The sequence below is a fragment of the Cheilinus undulatus genome, linkage group 20 (assembly GCF_018320785.1).
Source record: "Cheilinus undulatus linkage group 20, ASM1832078v1, whole genome shotgun sequence".
Taxonomy (NCBI): domain Eukaryota; kingdom Metazoa; phylum Chordata; class Actinopteri; order Labriformes; family Labridae; genus Cheilinus; species Cheilinus undulatus.
In genome coordinates, this window is record NC_054884.1 from 35747431 (window position 1) to 35768116 (window position 20686).

The following is a 20686-nucleotide window of genomic DNA, read 5'->3' on the forward strand; positions in this document are numbered from 1 at the left end:
AGAGCACATTTCATACAGATGTAAACTCAGTGTGCTTTACAGAAGATTAAAAACAAACAAAAGCAATCAATAATCCAAGCAAAAGACCCCCCCACCACCCCAACATACACACACACACACACACACACACACTTTTGATAGAAACAAATCGAGGGTGTGTCCTTGCTTATGTGTGGGTCCAGTAACATGCTGTGTAAATTCAAATGTGTCCAGGAATGTTAAGAAGCTGTTTTGTGTCCAGATTAGCAGGATTGTCTATATGTATATTAAAATCACCAGAAATGGTGAGTGGTCGTAGTCGATGGAAATTTTGTAAATCAGCTCAGTAAATTCATCATTAAATCCTTTTTTTTTAAGTTTAGGGGGTGGTACACTGTGAGCATGATTGTAGGAACAACAGATTTAATAACAACAGCTAAATATTCAAAGGTTGATATTCTCCATGACAGACAGTCCAGCAGTCTAAGTCAGTGGTTCTCAACGTGGGGGTTGGGACCCTACTGGGGGTCGCAAGACAGTTAGGCCGGCCACACTCTAGACGATTTTTAAATCTGAAACAATTTTAAAAACATGGGAGACCACAGAAATTGAGGACGGTTTCAAATGATTTTTCATCTTCAGTTAATCTTAAGTATAATCCATCAGGTGACGCTGCCCGGTCTGCTCGCTCTCATTGGTTGTTGTGGTCAGTCCGTCAGAGGCACTACGACCTGGAATCATAAATATCAAACAAGTCTGATATTTACAATTCAGGGTCTGGGAGGCTACGATGTGATTTGGAACAGTAAAATAATCGTGCTGACATGACACACATGAGGATTATTCAGACAAATAATCGTTTGCGACGAGGCTCCAGTGATAGGGAAAGGCATATGCCCCTGTTCACCAGATGTCTTAAAAAAAGTATGAATATATAATAAAAAAATTCCAACCAATTTTGTTACTAGTATTTGCCACTTTTCATTAATTTCTGCACAAGTTGGATCAATATTTGCCCATTTATACCCAGTTTTGCCACTTTATGCCAAATTTGAACCCAATTCATCACTTTTTCCCACCAATTTTAGCCAATTTTTACCACTAAACCCATTTTTTTTGTCCATTGTGAACCATTTCCACTATATTTTTCTGCCTTTTTTGCCTATTCTAAACGATTCTGGCCACTTTCCACCTTTTCTTGCCTCTTTTGATAAATTATTGCCACTATCAAGTCCTTTTTACCACTTTTTTACAGCAATTTTAACCACATTTAACTATTTGTAATGCTAATTTTTCCAAGTTTAAACTACTTTTTTCACTCTTAAAAACCTTATTTCTTGTACAATATCTTGTATACTCTAATGTTTTCCCACACATTTTTGCCACTTTTAACCTATTTCTGCCACTTCTTAATCTTATTTTACCACTTTTTGTGCTTGTTTTTGCCACTTAAACCCTGTTGTGCCATTTTTTTTTTAAATTTTTGCTACTTTTATCTGATTTTTTAAACACTTGCAACCCATTTCTGCTACTTTTACACTCCACTTCACCACCTATTCCTCCACCATTTTTGAAATGTCTTTTTTTTTTTTTAAAGATTTATTTTTGGCCTTTTTTTTGATAGGACAGTGGATAGAGTCGGAAACAGGGAAGAGAGCAGGGAGAGACATGCAGGAAATAGTGCCACGGGCCAGATTCGAACCCGGGTTGCCGGCGTATATGGCGTGCGCCTTAACCACTTGACTACCGGCGCGCCAAAATTTCTAATTCATTTTAATTCTATTTTTAAGAAAGGGAATTCATATTTTTAAGATGGCTATATACTACCGCACAAAAAAAAGATATTTGTTTTGATAATATTGGTTATTATTCGGGTTGAAAGTAAAACATGGATATCACAGCTTAACTTTACAGTGGACCATGACTTTGCTGACTCCGGACCCCAGTTTGGCTGGATCCCCCCCTTATTGGCAGCCTTGATTGCACATGACTATTCTTCAATGTGCATGGGTGTGTTCAACCACCTTCAGCTACAGTGGGGGTCCCCAGTCTCTAGCACCTTTATTTCAGGGGTCAGGGGCTGGAAAGGTTGAGAACCCCTGGTCTAAGTTACTACAGTAGAGAAATGTATTACCTCCACCTTTCTTGTACAATGTAAAAATGTAAAGTCAGTAGGTGCTGTTTCAATCAGCTCTTTGTTACCTGTTGAATCAAGCCATGTTTCTGTTAGAAGGATGCAGTCCAGTTTATTTTCATAAATGATGTCATTAACCAGAAATGTTTTATTAATCAAAGATTTAACATTAAGGAGGGCCAATTCCAAGCAGCAGGTGGGGGTGGTGGAGTCTGATTTGCTGCAGCTCTAATCTGAATTTGATTTTTCACATGAATACCATGATTGCTCACAGTCTGTCTAGATTTCACAATCCTCCTGTCACTGATCCTGACTGGAGTCATGGCAGAATGGGTTGATGTCCAGCATGGACCCTTAGGTGCTTGTCCAAAGTACATTTCCAGGCAAATGATGTCCCACAGGTACCACAGGAGTAAGGCTTTGTACCTGTGTGAGTACGAATGTGCTTATTCAAATCTGATTTATGACAGAATCCTTTTCCACAGGTGCTGCAAGAGTATGGCTTCTCATCTGTGTGTCTTCTCATGTGAACTGTCAAATCATATTTAACCCTAAAAGATTTGTTGCAAATTGTGCAGGTATGTGGTTTTTCACCTGTATGGATTTTTAGGTGCTGGTTCAAATTATATCTATTAGTTAATGATGCCCCACAGGTATCACAGGTGTAAGGCGTTGTATCTGTGTGTGTTCTCATGTGGACTGCCAAATAAGCTTTATGTGTGAAAGATTTGTTGCAAATTGTGCAGGTATGTGGTTTTTCATCTGTATGGGTAGTTAAGTGTTTTTTTAAACTACATTTCAGTGTGAATGATGTCCCACAGGTATCACAGGTGTGCGGCTTTGTATCTGTGTGAGTATAAATGTGATGTTTCAAATTTGCTTTCACACAGAATCTTTTTCCACAGATAGTGCAGGAGAAAGGTTTCTCACCTGTGTGTCTTCTCGTGTGGAGTGTCAATTGAACTTTATGTCTGAAAGATTTGTTGCACATTGTGCAGGCATGTGGTTTTTCATCTGTATGGATTTTGACGTGCCTTTCCAAATGATGTTTCTTTGCGAATGATGTCCCACAGGTATCACAGGTGTACGGCTTTGCACCTGTGTGAGTACGAATGTGTGTATTCAAATTTGATTTCATACAGAATGTTTTTCCACAGGTCCTGCAGGAGAAAGGCTTCTCTCCTGTGTGTGTTCTCATGTGTTGTTTCAATATACAGTTATATTTAAACCCTTTTCCACATACTTCACATGAACACAGCCTCTCACCTATGGGTTTTCTGTCTCTCTCTTGTCTTGGTTTTGATTTTCCAGCTATCTCTGAGTCTTTCTGCTTGTTCTCTTTGAGATCTTGATTCTCAGCAACATGAGAGTTGTGAGAAAGGAGCTGGAGTTTATGTTGTCCATCTGCTTCTCTGTGCTCACTTTCCTCCTGAGTAGGAGTCAGCATCAACGTGTCAGTCTCCTCCTGTTTGAGCTGCTCTCCCTCCTGCTCCTCTTCAACCTGTGGAGGCTCTGGCTCCTCTTGGTCCAGACTGGACTTTCTCCCCTGGTTACAGAGCTGCTGCTCAACCTCCTCCTCCTTACACAGATGTTGCTGTGGGACGTCTGGAGATACAAAAACAAAACAACAAAACAAAGTGAAGGTAGAGGAAACATGTCATTAATGCCAGTATACAACTGTTTGTTCAGCCAAAATGTTTTATACGTTTTCAATACCACGTGTGACAAATTACACATTCTTTGTCATTTTAAAGACAGATCATGAAAATAGGCAAAAGTTTACACATGAGTACACATGTTGCTGTTTCTTCTGTACAGAAGTTCTGCAATCTTATATTAGGTAAAGATTTTGGTATGAGAACCTGGTTTTTATTGGATCAGTTATCCCTAATCATCAAAGAAATGGCTTGAAAATTTATTTATTTTTCTGTGGGGTACAATAGACCTCCTGCCATCATTGATTTACATTCAACATCAGCTGTGACACCCCCTCTTATATTTGGCGGTTGCGAGGTGCAACCTCCCCAATGACAGCCAGCAGTCCAGGGAGCATCTACGTACCGGTATCTATGACATTGGCTGCATCTCACTTTGACTAATGTATGGCTTGGGTCTCTGGTGTGAGTCTTTTCCTTGAATTTTAGTCCCGCCCACCAGAGACTCACGAAGAGACTGGAGGAATTGACGCAGAGGACTGAAGCCAAAAGACTGATGTTTAACGGCCCATAGGATGTCCTTCCCTCCGCAGCGTCACGTGAAGCGACATCAGTTTGTGACGGTGCCGTCTGATCATCAACCAGCTGATCATCAACCAGCTGATCATCAACCAGCTGTCAGGAGGCAAAAACAGTTGTGTCTCTATAAATTTGTACTTATTTATTCTAATAAAATATCTACATTTACAGTGTTTGGTCTCAGTGTGGGATCACAAATACATATGAAGAGGAACCTGCAGTATATCAAAAAACATGCAGACTCTTTCTACCAGCAAATACTATATTATAAAATTATTTATTATCCTAATTATTCAGTGTGAAGACTAATGATCAAACCCGACGCTCACTATCAGACTGATAGTAACTTTATTGACCCTGCTATAATTTAAAACGTGTTTCTTCCTGACAGACAGAGATTTATTTTTTGGGCCTTTTCATGCTTTTATTTGATAGAGGAAGGACAGTGGATAGACTTGGAAACAGGGAAGAGACATACAGTAAAAGGCCACAGGCCAGATTTGAACCTGGGCCGCCTGCGTACATGGGTAGTGCCTTAAACCACTCGACCATCTGCACTCCCAACATGTACTTATTTTGAATGACTATTATTGCACTTAATTTGGACTAAATCAGATGGACAAAACATGGCTCAATTTCCTACGACTATCTTTTGACTAAATTAAGGCTGATGGACTGAATGCAGAAAAAAATGTCAAAATGATGTTTGGTGTTTGGTGGGAAAGGGAAGATTTATATCTGAATCTTTTGATTTTATAAGCTTTAAACATGTTTTGTTTGAAGGTGAATCAGAAAATGAACCAAATATTGAACTCCATTCTGATTCACTCTTTATTATTCAGTTTATTAAATATATTTTCATTATTTCATGATAAATGCTTATTTCAAAAACTTTTAAATCCCAGCACATCAGTTAATGAGCCTTTTAAAACTTCTGATGTTTATATTCTCTGTGAGAGTCTGTTGAGTCCGTTTATCGTCCGTTATAAACTCCGTTTCTCCTCCTTTATTTATCTCTACTGCTGCTGTGAAGTTTCACTGACATCCACCGTGTAGCAGCGTCCAATCAGAGAATGATATCCAATAAGGGGGCGTGTCTTTAAGTAAAAAGAGTTCCAGGAAGCCTGCTCTCATGTGTCTTTGCCAAGCGGCAACCTCTGGTCCTGAAAAATGAAGCCATCGTGGAAACGCAACAAATTGCTATACCGCAAGTGTCCACTTGAGGCTGGCTGCAGGAACACCGGAAGTCCCATCTGGACACATGTTAAACAGCCGGTTTTGAAACTAGAAATAAGCTGGTTTACAGCCTGGTTCAAAACACAAAATGTGTCTCATTAGCTAGTGTCTTACTGTGCTCCCACTGTACAGGGGGTGATTTTTTTTTGTTATATTTAGGACGAAAGCTGACTGGTGCATTTGATTGACAGATAGCTCGGCAGGCAGAGGCTCTGTTTCTGCCAACTGGAATGCTAGCTAGCAGGCTGATAGGAAGTCGGGCTTAGTGGGCTGGCTGTTAGGTTGATCCAAAGTTCGACTGAGACCACAATTTCAATATGGAAGCCTCCACGGATTGGCTTCAAGAGCCATTTGAGTCCACCTATTGTAAGCAGACGACTGACGTCACACAAGGTTTGTCCAAGTCTTTCTACAGTCTATGGTCTTTGCTCATCTGTCTTCAAATCTCAGTCCTTGGTCCAGAGACGCAGCTTGTCAACATGCAAGGCAGGCAGCTGCTTGGGGCCCCAGGCCACTAGGGGCCCCCAAGAGCTGACAAACTTTACTCCACAATAATGTCCTAAAATGTTGCAACTGCAGTGACCTACCCCATTAACCCCATCAAACAACCAGTGGTCAAATCGCAATGACATCTTAGATGGATACCCCCCTAAAGGGGCCCCATGTCATCCCTGTCGCACTGCTACGTGACCTACATCCAGTGACTTTACTGAATGTGTCAGCCAAAGAAACGTCAAAGTCAGCCATGCAAAATGAAGCGGAGCTACTTATCAGGAAGCGAGAAAAGAAAGGAGGAAGAAAAAAGGAAGGAGAAAGCAAGACAGCGGTAAGTGGAGCAGACGTGTGGCAAACACTTAAACTAGCGTTAGGTGTAAGGCTGGCTGTTCATTGTTTAATAGTTAGTTAGCTTTGTTAGCTGAGCAGGAGACGTTAGCCTGGGGTTCCTGCTCCTTCGGCTCGCCTCTACTGTGTGTTGACACATCTGCACGCAGCTGTCTTCTGAGCTCAGCCAACAACTAGCCGACAGAGAGAAAGTGAATATGCTTGTAAGGTACGATACTGAAATTTCACAAAAGTAACTAAGACACCGGTAATGGAATGATTTGGACGGGAAAAACAATGAAAGCTGTGTCTTAGCTAACTCTTATACTATTGATGCTTTGAAATTTAGATCTAAATTTTGACAGTGCTTTCTCCATGAAAGACTATTAACTTTGGAACATATTATGTACTGAAATAAGCCTTAGACGTCAGATCTTAGAACAAAGGTGAAGTGCTGGCTATTGTGATAAAAACACACCAGAGCTGTAGCTATTTTTGGCTAATTGTATTCTGGATTACCTGTATTGCAATATGTGCTGTGTGTATTGTATTTTATTTAGCTGTAGTGTATTGTGGTTTAATAATAATAATAGAAGCTGAATTCATTATACTATAAATGTAAAAGCTCAGCTGGGGACGAGTTAAAAATTAGCAATAGCTATCAGGTTTTATGCAGCACTTAATTTTATACTGTATGGTTACTACATTAAACTGAATCGACCCTGTCTAATGTAAGTCAAATGAAAGCTATAAATAATGAAAGTTAAAATATGTTTAATGCTTGTCAGAGGGGGGCCTTGGGATTTTTTGCTTGGGGCCCTAGCACACTCTAGAATCGCCACTGGCTCGGTCTAAAAACCACATAAGGGTCTTTGGGACGGTCTTAAAGATGGCGGATCGGAAACTACTTTTGGTTCGAGTGAAGACCTAGGACCGAGGACCGATAAATAAACGATATGGGATTCGCCTATTTTTATTTTGACTTCAGTTCTTTCACATCATTTAACGTAATGTCTTTCTACACGTGCACCTCAAAAAGTTGGAGGTTGGCTTGACTACATTTTTGAAAAACTGGCGGTTGGTTTCATTCCCTTTCAACAGAATATATGAGCTAACCATAGCCCATTAACACTTTCAGGAAATATCAGGTTATTTTTTGTTTATTCAACATTTGAGCCCAATACTTCGATTTCATAACATTTCCAAGCACAGATACAAAGCCAAATTCGTATTTCCTCACCTATTCTGTGTAAGTGGATGTGAGGTTTCCAAACGATGTCCAGCATTCTGCGCTGACGGTTGATCTCTGCCTCGTACTCGACGACAGCTGTTGAAAAAACGTCCAATATTTCCTCAGCTGCAGCCGTTAGCCGCTGGTTGACGAAACCTCGAAACCTCTCCACAGAAAACATTCTTGTCCTTTATTCGGCTGTAAAGTTCTTCAGTGTTGCCCCGCTTCTTCTTCTTTTGAATATTCGGTAGACTAGACGCAACAAAGGCGTGCTGCTGCCCTCCACAGTAGTGATGGGAATTCCACATCTTTTCGGTGATCCTGTTCATTTGGCACAGCTCAGTAAAAAGAGCCGACTTTCGGCTCCCAAACGTCTCTTCATCTCAGTATCAGTTTGGCTTCATTTGACCTGCCAGTTTTAGCAAAATCATAACATCTGATTGACATTTGGGCAGGTATTTCACTCCAACTACGCTCCATTTTGAAAATGGCTCAAAAAAGATTATGTAGTTATTTTTCAAAATGTACTGCCACCCCAAAACACAACCTCCTTTGTCTAACTTTTAGGGTTTTTTCACTCAGTAACTGATGCTTTCTAAAATGTAGTGGAATACAAAAATTTTCCCACAGTATACTAGTGTAAAAGAGAAAATTCTGATGTTAAAATCATTCAAAAAGTGCACAAAATGTACGCAATGGCAGGAGTTGAGTTAATGTAATTAGTTATTTTACACCCCCATATAAACAGTATGTATACGTGTGAGATAGTGTTGTCAGAACTTTGGTGAGAAAAAATCAGCAACACAACTGAAAGCACATGGAAAAACTTAAATTATAGAAAAGTATAAGAATTATTTTTCAATATTCGAATCTCACAGTCTTTGTAAAAATGATACAAATAACTTACAGAATAAATTATCCACAAAGACAGTCGAGTGTTTCCTGCCCTCACATGGCCAAAGTGAAGAACTGGGTGTCAGGATAAAAACAGTAAATCATGGGGTCCAAACGATGGCCCTGGGGCCAAATGTGGCCCATTATTCATTTTTGATTGCCCTGCAGCAAATTCTAGGAATAAAATGAAATATGGCCCACATGAGATGATGAAGGTTGTGCTAAACTGTATTGTACTTTTTAGCTTAAGCACCATGTTGATTCTGTAAATAAGGGTGTAATGGTACGGAAAAATTTCGGTTCTGTATGTACCTCGGTTTTGAAGTCACGGTTTTGGTACATCTTTGTTACAGTAATGAAAGCGATAACAAAATGACAATTTATTGTTATTTTTAAAATTGTATTAAAATAAATTGGCTGAATAAATTACATTTAAATTAGTAATGCTGCAACCTCGTTCCAAAAGGTCTTCATTATATAAAACTATTAATAAATACATTTTTGAATTACTAGGTTATTTTTAATTGATACATTGAAATATTTATACCCATTCTTTAAACACTAAAATTTCCCAGCCAACTTGAATGAATCATCATATTACAAGTTAGCGCATTAATTATGCTAATTAGCTTCTATCCTGTCAATTTTAACATGGACTTCAGCACTGGATTACTTTTTTGACCAATGGGACCCACTACAAAGTTTTGGAGAACTTTTCACAGCCAATCTTGGCAGATAAAGATGTTAGAGCCGTGTGAAATCTGAGGATAATTTAAACTATGACACAGCTGCAGACATGATGGAGTCTCTTCTCCCCCTCCTCTGAGGCTGACGGTTGAAGGTATGCATTTAGAATTAATTTGATTCTCAAAACCAGACGGTTATCATTATAATAAAAAGATCTTAAATCATGGGAAATTCATAACAGGCTGGCTAGACTTTCTGTTTTTCCTCCTCGTTACAGTGACGTTCTTGTTAGAGTGGTTCCTTTTCATATCCTGAAAATGACCAAGAAATTACCAAGCCATTGAGGTGTGAACAATTGCTAAGCATGTATAAATGTACACTGGATTGGTCTTACTTAAATATCCTCAAGATGAGAAATATGAAAGTGGCCCCACCATTCTCATAGATTTCTGTCTGTGGACACCCCTGAAGTCAAGTAAGCATTCATAATAAATGTATGATGACAAACTTTCACTTTCTTGGCTTGTTTTTAAAAACAGAATAATAATGCATTCATGTCTGTTTACTGTTTGACTATCAACAGCATGACAAATGTTTCAACATGTAAATAAAACATATACCTTTAACAACGTGTGAACTGGGCTTCAAGTGTTCCTTTTCTCAGTATGGAACAGGAATGTTTTTAATGACAGTAATCTGGTAACATAATTCAATTCAACTTTATTTGTAGAGCAAATTTCATACAGATGTAAACTCAATGTGCTTTACAGAAGATTAAAAACAAACAAATAAAAGCAATCAACAATCCAAGACAAAGACCGCCCTTCCCCCAACACACACACACTTTCCAAACTAAATCGTGTGTGTGTCCCTGCTTATGTGTGGGTCCGGTAACATGCTGTGTAAATTCAAATGTGTCCAGGATGTTAAGAAGCTGTTTTGTGTCCAGATTAGCAGGATTGTCTATATGTATATTAAAATCACCAGAAATGGTGAGTGGTCGTAGTCGATGGGAATTTTGTAAATCAGCTCAGTAAATTCATCATTAAATCTTTTTTTTTAAGTTTATGGGGTGGTATAAAGGTTGAAAATTCTCCAAGACAGACAGTCCAACAGTCTAAGTCAGTCATAATAGTGGTAATTATTCAGGTTAAATGTAAAATATGGATATCACAGCTTAACTTTACAGTGGACCATAATTTTGCTGACTCCATGGGACCCCAGTTTGGCTGGATCCCACAAAGCTCCACCTCTTGTCCCCCCTTATGGGCAGCCTTGACTGCACATGACTATTATTCAATGTGCAAGGCTGTGTTCAACCACCTTCAGCTACAGTGGGGGTCTCCAGTCACTGGCATCTTTATTTCGGGGGTCACGGGCTGAAAAGGTTGAGAACCCCTGGTCTAAGTTACTACGATAGAGAAATATATTTCCTCCACCTTTCTTGTTTTGTCTTGTACAATGTAAAAATGTAAAGTCAGTAGGTCCTGTTTCAATCAGCTCTTTGTTAGCTGTTGCATCAAGCCATGTTTCTGTTAGAAGCATGCAGTCCAGTTTATTTTCATAAATGATGTCATGAACCAGAAACATTTTATTAACCAAGGAGCTAACATTAAGGAGGGCCAATTCCAAGCAGCAGGTGGAGGTGGTGGAGTCTGATTTGCTGCAGCTCTAATCTGAATTTGATTTTTCACATGAATACCATGATTGCTCACAGCCTATCTAGATTTCACAATCCTCCTATCACTGATTCTGACTGGAATCATGCCAGGCTGGGTGGATGTCCGGGAGAGGTTGGGAGTTTTACCATCCTCATTTTGTCTTGATGGCACAGCGGGACAGTGAGGCATTCTGCTGAAGATGCTTGAGGTTGTACGAGCAGAAGGTGGCAACGGGGGGGCGATGCACAGATGTTGGTAATGACAGTGGAGAGCTTTCTGTGATGTCCCTGTGCCTGGTGTGATTTATGACGAGTTTCATGGCTGTTCTTTAAAGAACCTTGCATGATCAAACAAGTTGATCTTGTTGAATAGATATTTGTATCTCTCAAATGTATATTGAACTAACAAACTACTAGATATCTGCATTTTGAGTATATTTGAGCTTATAAACTCACAAGGAGGCCGCCATGTTTTGGTCCGCGCTGATGGAGTGACGTCACAGTTCCGCAGCGCTCCCCGCCGTTCCTATGCTGTAACCTTTTCTCAAACGGTTTTGCTGCTTGCAGCTGTTGCTGCCATAACGGCTTTCATACCAGACACGAGTTTGCTGTATGGTGGTTTTGTCTCCCTGCTGTGAAAGCTCTGTCATTCCTCCTACGTTTTACCTCAATAAAACTCCCTACAAGTGACTGGAGTCAGCGTAAAGTGGAAGCGTGACGGGAGCTTTTCATAATAAAAGCATTATGTACATACAAAGGGAGTTTCTCCAAAGAAATGCTAAAGGGGACTTTTACTTTGAAAAGCGCAAACCGGAAGTGCTTTGTTACTGTGTTTACCTTTACCTGGACCGTGCAGAAACTGAAAGCTTCATAAAGAGTAGATGTTTGGGGAACAACTTTATTAAACAGATGCATTTTAGCTCGTGGCCTTCATCTGGTTAATCAAGAAACAGATTTAAAACATATTCTGCAGATGTGGATGTAAATATTTGCTACAAAAAGGTAAATATGGCTCTGTATTTATCATTTTCCTGTCTAGATGGACAGATAATTGGTCATGGTGCAAATAAGAAATAGAGCAGACCTCAAATTTTAAAATTCTCCGTGCGTAAGACGAGCTGTGTTTCTGAGATGCAGGCCTCATGGGTTGCCAGTCTGAAACACCGGTTACTGCATAAAAACAGCGAGGAGCATTGCAGAACTGTGACGTCACAGCAATGTCTTCTTATGTGGACTGTCAAATTAACTTTATGTCTAAAAGATTTGTTGCAAATTGTGCAGGTATGTGGTTTTTCACCTGAATGGATTTTTTAAGTGATGGTCCAAAATACATTTTGGTGTGATTCAGGGCTGAAACGATTTCTCGAATTATTTGGGTGATTTGATTAAACAAAATATTATCTGCCTCGAGGCTTCGCTTAAATCAGTCATGTATCCATATACGCCCATGCTGTAAGCCTGGACATTGCGCTGGCATTCACGGCATTCTGTGTTTCACACGGACAGCTATTTGTGTGGCACAGTGTACTTGTTTTCGCTGTTACTATAACGTAACATGCACGATACAAGGCGTGAAAATCACGAAGGAAGAGAAGTTGATGTACTGATGTTTACAGGCATGCATCCTGTGTTACACAGCCAGTGTCCGTGGCTTCATGGCAGATATGGCACTATGCCTGCACCGGTGAACCTACGCAGATCTCCAAGTTTACGCGCTGCCTGCATGACTCACTGGTGTGAGACAGCGCTCAGTTTGTGTCTGCAGACTTCAGGGAATTTCATAAGCTTCTCTGATTGACCCGACAGTTTCAAGAAGACAGTCAGGCTTCACGATTCAAGTCCTGTTTTGGTGCTTTTGCTCTCTCTACCTCTCTCTCTTCTGTGTGCACATGTTATACATTTGATTACAAATTTTTCAAAATTCAGCGCACTGACGTCTTGATTGCAGCGTATTTCTCAAAAAGTTTCATCATCCTGAATAATTTGATAAGACTTACATTGATAATAAATTGACACCAATGAAAGAGAAACATGCTATTGCCACAGACAGTGACAGAGACTAAATAGGTTAAAGTTCATCGTCAGACAGTCAGGATTTAACAGGTCACAGAGGCAGCATTATCCCTTTAAATGTGTTCTCTATGCCAGTGGATGGTCTTAAAAAAATCATATTTTTATGGTGGATGAACTCGCAAACAAAAAATGTGCAAAAATTAAAAGTGAACACCCTCTAAAAAAATAGACCATATTCCTGTAATCTAAAGGTTCACCTTTAAGACATCATCAGACCACTTTGTGAATGATGGAGCTTTATTTGTTGCTATAATGTGAAATATTACATTCATGCATAAAGTAGAGGATGTTAAAATGATTAAGTGTCCCTTTAATGAGAAAACTGGAAAACAAAAATAAACTACAATAGAAGAAATAAAGTGTTGGCACCAAACATGTCCTGGGAGGGGATCCCTCAAACCCCAAATATGGCATAAACTAATGAAATTATTTAACTTCCTTTCCTTGTAACTTTCATCAGAACTTCATTGCACTTTGTACAATATATTTTCATTAGTGAATCTGTTAATACCAATTTTTAATAAATTAGTAGTTAATTTAAGGGGCCCAGCTTCTTTTCTCATTTGTGTGGTACTACTTCTCTTAAAAAAGCAAAAGTTACTGATTAATAAATTGCAATAGTTCTTATTAGAGTACGCAGTTAATCGGCAAAAGAATCACTAGAGTACTCGACTACGAAAATAATTGATTACTGCAGCCCTAGTGTGAATGGTCTACCACAGGTACCACAGGTATACGGCTTAATATCTGTGTGATTAAGAATGTGAAGATTCAAATCTGATATCTGACTGAATCTTATTCCACAGGATCTGCAGGAGTAACCTCCAACTTCCAAATACAGCGCATGAGCGGCGAATCGTACTGTGGAGCAGATCGCTCCATCTCTAGTCTACCAGAGCATTTCCACAGTCGGCGCTCTAGACCGGCAGCAGCGTGTGCCTGTACCGACACTTGGCTCCGCTTCATTCGAGATATGCTGCAGGTCTATTTTCAGTGCCGGCTGCTGCCAAACTGTGTCAATACCAGTCGATCAGAAAGCTCCAGAAGAGGCGTAGAATAATCTTTCAAAATACAACCAAATGCACAGACTCCCGATCGTAAATCATCACTATATCAACATTATTTCTCATCATGCAGCGAGAGCAAAGGGTCACAGAGCTACAATGGTGCCATTGACGAGGAAAAGTTAACTTTTGGGGATATTTAGCCAAAGAATTTTGCATAAAACACAAATCCTTCAAGCAAACTTTAACTTCCTAATGTACTCACCCAATGGAGAAATCAATAACATCATGGACGTACACCGGGGAGGATGATAAATTAAGTCCCAAAGTTAAAATTATCCGCTGTTGACATACTATTCCTGCATGAACTCGCAGTTCTCCCTTGATGTCTGCCTGCTGATCAGGGCTGCGCACCGCTGAGCCGCGCTCTAGACACACTGCCAGTGGGCGAGGTCGCTTGCCTTCGGTCGGAGCGAACCTGCGGCGCAGTCGTCCTATGTGGAAATTGTGGGCAAGGCTTCTCACCTGTGTGTCTTTTCATGTGGACTGTCAAAGTACTTTTTTGTCTGAAAGATTTGTTGCAAATTGTGCAGGTATGTGGTTTTTCACCAGTATGGATTTTGACATGCATATCCAAATGATATTTCTGTGTGAATGATGTCCCACAGGTACCACAGGTGTATGGCTTTGTACCTGTGTGAATAAGAATGTGTTTATTCATCTCTGATTTCTGACAGAATCTTTTCCCACAGGTGCTGCAGGAAAAAGGCTTCTCACCTGTGTGTCTTCTCACGTGGACTGTCAAAGTACCTTTACGTCTAAAAGATTTGGTGCATATTGTGCAGGTATGTGGTTTTTCATCTGTATGGATTTTGACGTGCATATCCAAATTATATTTCTGTGTAAATGATGTCCCACAGGTATCACAGGTGTACAGCTTTGTACCTGTGTGAGTAAGAATGTGCCGAGTAAAATTTGATTTCTGAGAGAATTTTTTTTCACAGGTGCTACAGGAGAAAGGCTTCCCACCTGTGCGTGTTCTCATGTGTTGTTTAAATACAAAGTTATATTTAAATCGTTTTCCCAAAGATTCACATGAATGCATCCTCTCATCTGTGTGTTTCCTGTCTCTCTCTTGTCTTGGTTCTGATTTTCCAGTTACCTCGGAGTCTTTCTGCTTGTTCTCTTTGGGATCTTGATTCTCAGCAACATGAGAGTTGCAAGAAAGGAGCTGGTGTTCATGTTGTCCATCTGCTTCTCTGTGCTCTCCTTCCTCCTGAGTAGGAGTCAGCATCAACATGTCAGTCTCCTCCTTTTTGATCTGCTCTCCCTCCTGCTCCTCTTTCATCTGTGGAGGCTCTGGCTCCTCCTGGTCCAGACAGGACTTCCTCTCCTGGTGACAGGGCTGCTGATGTGGGACGTCTGGAGATACAAAAACAAAACAAAGTCAGGGGGGAAGGAAACATGTCATCAGTACCAGTAAACAACTGTTTGTTCAGCCAACATGTTTTATACCCATCAAGGATATAACAGTTTTGGATTTTTCATTAGTGTTAGGATGTGTTTTACATGAACTTTAGATGAAGCCAGCGCATATGACAAACATCAGGAAGGACCACCAAATGTGTTCTCGCCATGTATACAGTCATGGACGAAAGTATTGGCACCCCTGCAATTTTTCCAGAACATACACCATTTCTCCCAGAAATTGTTTCAATTACAAATGTTTTGTTATGCATGTGTTTATTGCATTTAAGTGCATTGGAACAACACAAAAAATCCGAAGAAAAAAGACAAAATTGACATAATTTTACATAAAACTCAAAAAAATGGGCTGGACAAAATTATTGGCACCCTACACTTAACATTTGGTTGCACACTCTTAGAAAAAATAACTGAACCCAATCGCTTCCTCAACGATCAACAAGCTTCTTACACCTCTCAACTGGATTTTTGGACCACTCTTCTTTTGCAAACTATTCCAGGTCTCTCAGATTTGAAGGGTGCCTTCTTGCAACAGCAATTTTGAGATCTCTCCATATGTGTTCAATGGGATTTAGATGCAGACTCATTGTGGGCCACTTCAGAACTCTCCAGCGCTTTGTCTCCAACCATTTCTTGGTGCTTTTGAAGTTGTTTCAGGTCATTGTCCTGCTGGAACACCCATGACCTCTGACGAATCTGACACTAGGCCCTAAATTGCAGCCCAAAATCTTTTGATAGTCTCCAGATTTCAAGATTCCTTGCAGACAGTCAAGGCACCCAGTGCCAGAGACAGCAAAACAACCCCAAAACATCTTTGAACCTCCACCATGTTTGGCTGTAGGTACTGTGTTCTTTTCTTTGTAGGCCTCATTCCGTTTTATGTAAACAGTGGAATGACGTGCTTTTCCAAAAAGCTCTACCTTAGTCTCATCTGTCCACAAAATGTTCTCCGAGAAGGATTGAGGCTTACTCAGGTACATTTTTGCAAACTCCAGTCTGGCTTTTTTATCTCTTTGTCAGCAGTGGGGTTCTCCTCAGTCTCCTGCCATGGCGCTTTATCTCATTCAGATGACCACGTATGGTCTGAGCTGACACTTTTGCACCCTGAGTCTGCAGGACAGCCTGAATTTGTGTGGAAGTTGACGGAGGATGTTCATCCACCATTCCAACTATCCTGTGTTGCATTCTTTTGTCAGTTTTTCTCTTCTGTCCACGTCCAGGGAGATTAGCCACAGCTCCATGGGTTATAAAATTTCTTGATTATATTACACACAGTGGACAAAGGAATATCAAGATCTCTGGAGATGGTCTTGTAATCTTGAGATTGTTCATATTTTTCCACAATTTTGCTTCTTAAGTCCTCAGAAATGAAGTAAACATGTTTACCAAAAACATTTTTAACTGCAACAATTTATGGGGGAAATGGTTTATTTTCTGGAAAAATCCCAGGGGTTCCAATATTTTCGTCCATGAATGAAGTCTGTACCGTCTTAAATGTTTTGAAAGCCAAAATAAGTCTATGAATGCAGCAGAAGCTGCAGTGCTGGGTAGACAAGAGCAACCAGCTCGCTCAGACTGGAAGTCTTTAGTGATCTTGTTGTCGAAGCAAAGAAGAGGGAAGAGTCAACTGCCTGCCACCAACTAGCGGTCAGGGGGTGAAATTACACCACAAACTACCGCAACAAAGTAAATAATTCATTAAGAAAATATAGATAATGCATTTTGAAACATACAGTATTGCGCTGCAAAATATCGTGATATATCAGTGTATCGATATTTTCGAACACCCCTAATTGCCACAGTAGTGATGACAATGTTACCAAAATAAATACTACGATAAAGATAGAAGAAGAAAATCAACATATACAAAAGTTTCAAAGCTTGTGTTGTAGTGTTTTCATACCAACAGCTGTCTTTAATACTGTATTCCATGTGTTCTCATGTGTTGTTTCAATATTCAGTTATATTCAAAGCCTATTCCACATACTTCACATGAATGCAGCCTCTCACCTGTGTGTTTCCTGTCTTTCTCTTGTCTTGGTTTTGAGTTTCCAGTTATCTCTGAGTCTTTCTGCTTGTTCTCTTTGGGATCTTGATTCTCAGCAACATAAGAGTTGCAAGAAAGGAGCTGGAGTTCATGTTGTCCATCTGCTTCTCTGTGCTCTCCTTCCTCCTGAGTAGGAGCCAGCATCGTGTCAGTCTCCTCCCGTTTGAGCTGCTCTCCCTCCTGCTCCTCTTTTATCTGTGGAGGCTCTGGCTCCTCCTGGTCCAGACTGGACTTCCTCTCCTGGTGACAGAGCTGCTGCTCAGCCCCAACCTCCTCCTCCTCCTTACACACATGTTGCTGTGGGACGTCTGGAGATACAAAGATAAAGTCAGGGGGATGAAACATGTCATTAGTGCCAGTATACAAGTGTTTTATCCAGAAGCACTGCAATCTTATATTAGGAAAAGATTTTGGTATGGGAATCTGGGGTTTTATTTATTTATTTTGGCCAGCTGTGGCTTCTATAGTTGAGCTATGCAAGGTACGTTGGGATGAGGAGAAGAATGCCTTCTGGTTTCGTGCTGCTGTACCACCATGCTGTTAACCCTAGCAATAAAAGATTAAAGGTACAGTTGGTGAAGGACTATTAATTGTTATACAAGTAACCTAACAGGGTTAGGATAGAACTTTTTTTAATTGGATCAGTTATCCTTGATCATCAAACAGCTTGAAAATCGATTCATTCTTCTGTGAGCTAAAATAGACCTCCTGCCATCATTGACTTACATTCATCCCAGATTAGACTCTCCCTCTTGCATATGGCGGTCGCGTGGTGCCACCCCCCACTGAAAGCCAGCAGTCCAGGGAACATTTACGTATTGATATCTATTGCATTGTCTATTTTGATTTCAGTTATTTCACGTCATTTAACGTAATGTCTTTCTACACGAGCGCCAAAAAAGTTGTGGAGGTTGGCTTGACTACAGTTTTGAAAAACTGGCGGTTGGTTTCATTCCCTTTCATCAGAATATATAAGATAACCATAGCCCATTACGACTCAATCTAAAAAATACCAGTTGTTTAACACATGAGCCCAATAGTTTGTCTTCATAACAGCATCTCTGAGCATAAACAGAAAGCCAAATTCGTATTTCCTCACCTATTCTGTGTAAGTGGATGTGAGGTTTCCAAACGATGTCCAGCATTCTGCGCTGACGGTTGATCTCTGCCTCGTACTCGACGACAGCTGTTGAAAAAACGTCCCATATTTCCTCAGCTGCAGCAGTTAGCCGCTCGTGGACGAAACCTTTAAACCTCTCTACTGAAAACATTCTTTTTCTTTATTCAGCTGTAAAGTTCTTCAGTGCTTGCCCCGCTTCTTCTTCTTTTGAACTTCCGGTAGACTAGACGCAACAACGGCGTACTGCTGCCCTCTACAAAGTGATGGGAATTACACACCTTTCAGTGATCCGGTTCATTTGGTCAGTAAAAAAGAGCCGACTCTTGCAGCTCCCAAACGTCTCTTCATCTCAGTTTGACTTCATTTGACCTGCCAGTTTTAGCAAAATCATAACAGACTGATATTTGGGCAGGTATTTTACTCCAACTATGCTCCATTTTGAAAATGGCTGAAAAGATCATGTAGTTATTTTTCAAAACGTACTATCACCCCAAAACACAACCTCCTTGGTCTGACTTTTAGTTTTTTTTCTCAGAAAATGACACTTTCTAAAATATAGTGTAATACAAAACTTTATCCAGAATATATTAGTATAAAAGAAAAAAATCTGATTTTAAAATCATTCAAAAAGTGCACAAAAGGCTACTCAATGACAGGAGCTTGAGTTAATGTAATTAATTATTTTGCACCCCTGTATAAACAGTATGTATACATGTGTGTGTGACAGTGTTGTTAAAAGTTCAGTGAGTAAACATCAGCAACACAACTGAAAACACACAGAAAAACTTAAATGATAAGAATATGTGAGTTATTTTTTAATATGTTAACCTCACAATCTTTGTTATAATGATAGAAATAGCTTGAAATATTTTCAGAATTAAGCATCCACAAAAAACAGACGAGTGCATCCTGCCCTCACATGGCCAAAGTGAAGAACTGGGTGTTTAGATATAAGGCTAAAGCAGGGGTGTCCAAACTATGGCCCTGGGGCCAAATGTGGCCCGTTATTCATTTCTGATTGCCCTGCAGCAAATTCTAGAAATAAAATGAAATACGGCCCACATGAGATGATGAAGCTTGTGCTAAACTGTATTATACTTTTCAGCACTAGAGTGTGCTACCATGTTGATTCTGTAGACAAACATTTTGACAAGAAGATATCTTGGTTAACGGTCTTGATAGATCACTGCAGCAAATGACAGCACCAATAGCCTTTTGAGGGGTGAAGTCAGTGGTAGCCAGGGCCTCCTGAAATCTGATTGGCTCCCCTAAATCCTGAAAATGACTATTTGCCTCGTCAGCGATTCACAAGCCATTGAGATGTATTCAATCGCTAAGCATGTATAAACTTACACTGGATAGGTCTTTCTTTAAATATCCTCAAGGTGAGGAATATCAAAGTTGGCCCCACCATTCTCATAGATTTCTGTGTGTGGCCCTCAGTGGGAAAAGTTAAAAGTTAAAAACTGTATAATAATGCATTCATGTCTGTTTATTGTTTGACTATTTTAATGTGATAAAAACCACAACAATACAGAATGGAATACATGATATTAAACAACAGCATGACAAATATGAAGTGGTATACAATTTACAACATGTAAATAAAACATATCTTTAACTAAGTCTGAACTGGGCTTCACATGTTCCTTTTCTCAGTATGGAACAGGAATGTTTTTAATGGCAGTAATCTGGTAACAAAATTCAGTTCAATTCAACTTTATTTGTATAACACATCACACAGATGTAAACTCAGTGTGCTTTACAGAAGATTAAAAACAAACAAAAGCAATCAACAATCAAAGGAAATATATATATCAAACATGTTTGAAATTTATGATTCAGGGTCTGGGAGGTTATGATGCGATTTGGAGCAGTAAAATATTTGTGTTGACTCAACACACATGAGGACTATTCAGACAAATAATTGTTTGTGAAGAGGTGCCAGTCGGGATACGCCCCTACGATCGTCAGCGGAGGCAAATTGTACCTATTATCAGGCTTAAAATCCTGTAGTGTGTGGCCGGCCTCAGAGGGGTCTAACCCATTTTAATTCTGTTTTTTAAGAAAAGGGATTTAC

At 39.9% G+C, this 20686-nt stretch overlaps 2 protein-coding genes across 2 annotated transcripts; both read right to left on the reverse strand.

Annotated features, from left to right (window-relative positions):
* Nucleotides 1-1944: 1944 nt before the first annotated feature.
* On the reverse strand, nucleotides 1945-7877 carry LOC121527930 (gastrula zinc finger protein XlCGF28.1-like). Its single transcript, XM_041814972.1, has 2 exons — nucleotides 7646-7877; nucleotides 1945-3718 (listed from the first exon to the last, which is right to left on the reverse strand). Exons 1-2 carry the CDS (start codon nucleotides 7815-7817, stop codon nucleotides 2433-2435), a joined length of 1458 nt encoding a protein of 485 aa, XP_041670906.1. The 5' UTR covers nucleotides 7818-7877; the 3' UTR covers nucleotides 1945-2432.
* Nucleotides 7878-14145: 6268 nt separating this feature from the next.
* Nucleotides 14146-18794, reverse strand: LOC121527928 (zinc finger protein 239-like). The gene is made up of 3 exons (XM_041814971.1): nucleotides 18586-18794; nucleotides 17450-17794; nucleotides 14146-15376 (listed from the first exon to the last, which is right to left on the reverse strand). Exons 1-3 carry the CDS (start codon nucleotides 18755-18757, stop codon nucleotides 14355-14357), a joined length of 1539 nt encoding a protein of 512 aa, XP_041670905.1. The 5' UTR covers nucleotides 18758-18794; the 3' UTR covers nucleotides 14146-14354.
* Nucleotides 18795-20686: the final 1892 nt, after the last annotated feature.

Excerpts from the sequence above, each read along its gene's own strand:
- LOC121527930 (XM_041814972.1), bottom strand. The coding sequence starts at position 7,817 with ATGTTTTCTGTGGAGAGGTTTCGAGGTTTCGTCAACCAGCGGCTAACG. Across the intron at positions 3,719-7,645 it reads CATCCACTTACACAGAATAG|ACGTCCCACAGCAACATCTG; the intron begins GTGAGGAAATAC and ends TTGTATCTCCAG.
- LOC121527928 (XM_041814971.1), bottom strand. The coding sequence starts at position 18,757 with ATGTTTTCAGTAGAGAGGTTTAAAGGTTTCGTCCACGAGCGGCTAACT. Across the intron at positions 17,795-18,585 it reads CATCCACTTACACAGAATAG|ACGTCCCACAGCAACATGTG; the intron begins GTGAGGAAATAC and ends TTGTATCTCCAG. Across the intron at positions 15,377-17,449 it reads GAAAGACAGGAAACACACAG|ACGTCCCACATCAGCAGCCC; the intron begins GTGAGAGGCTGC and ends TTGTATCTCCAG.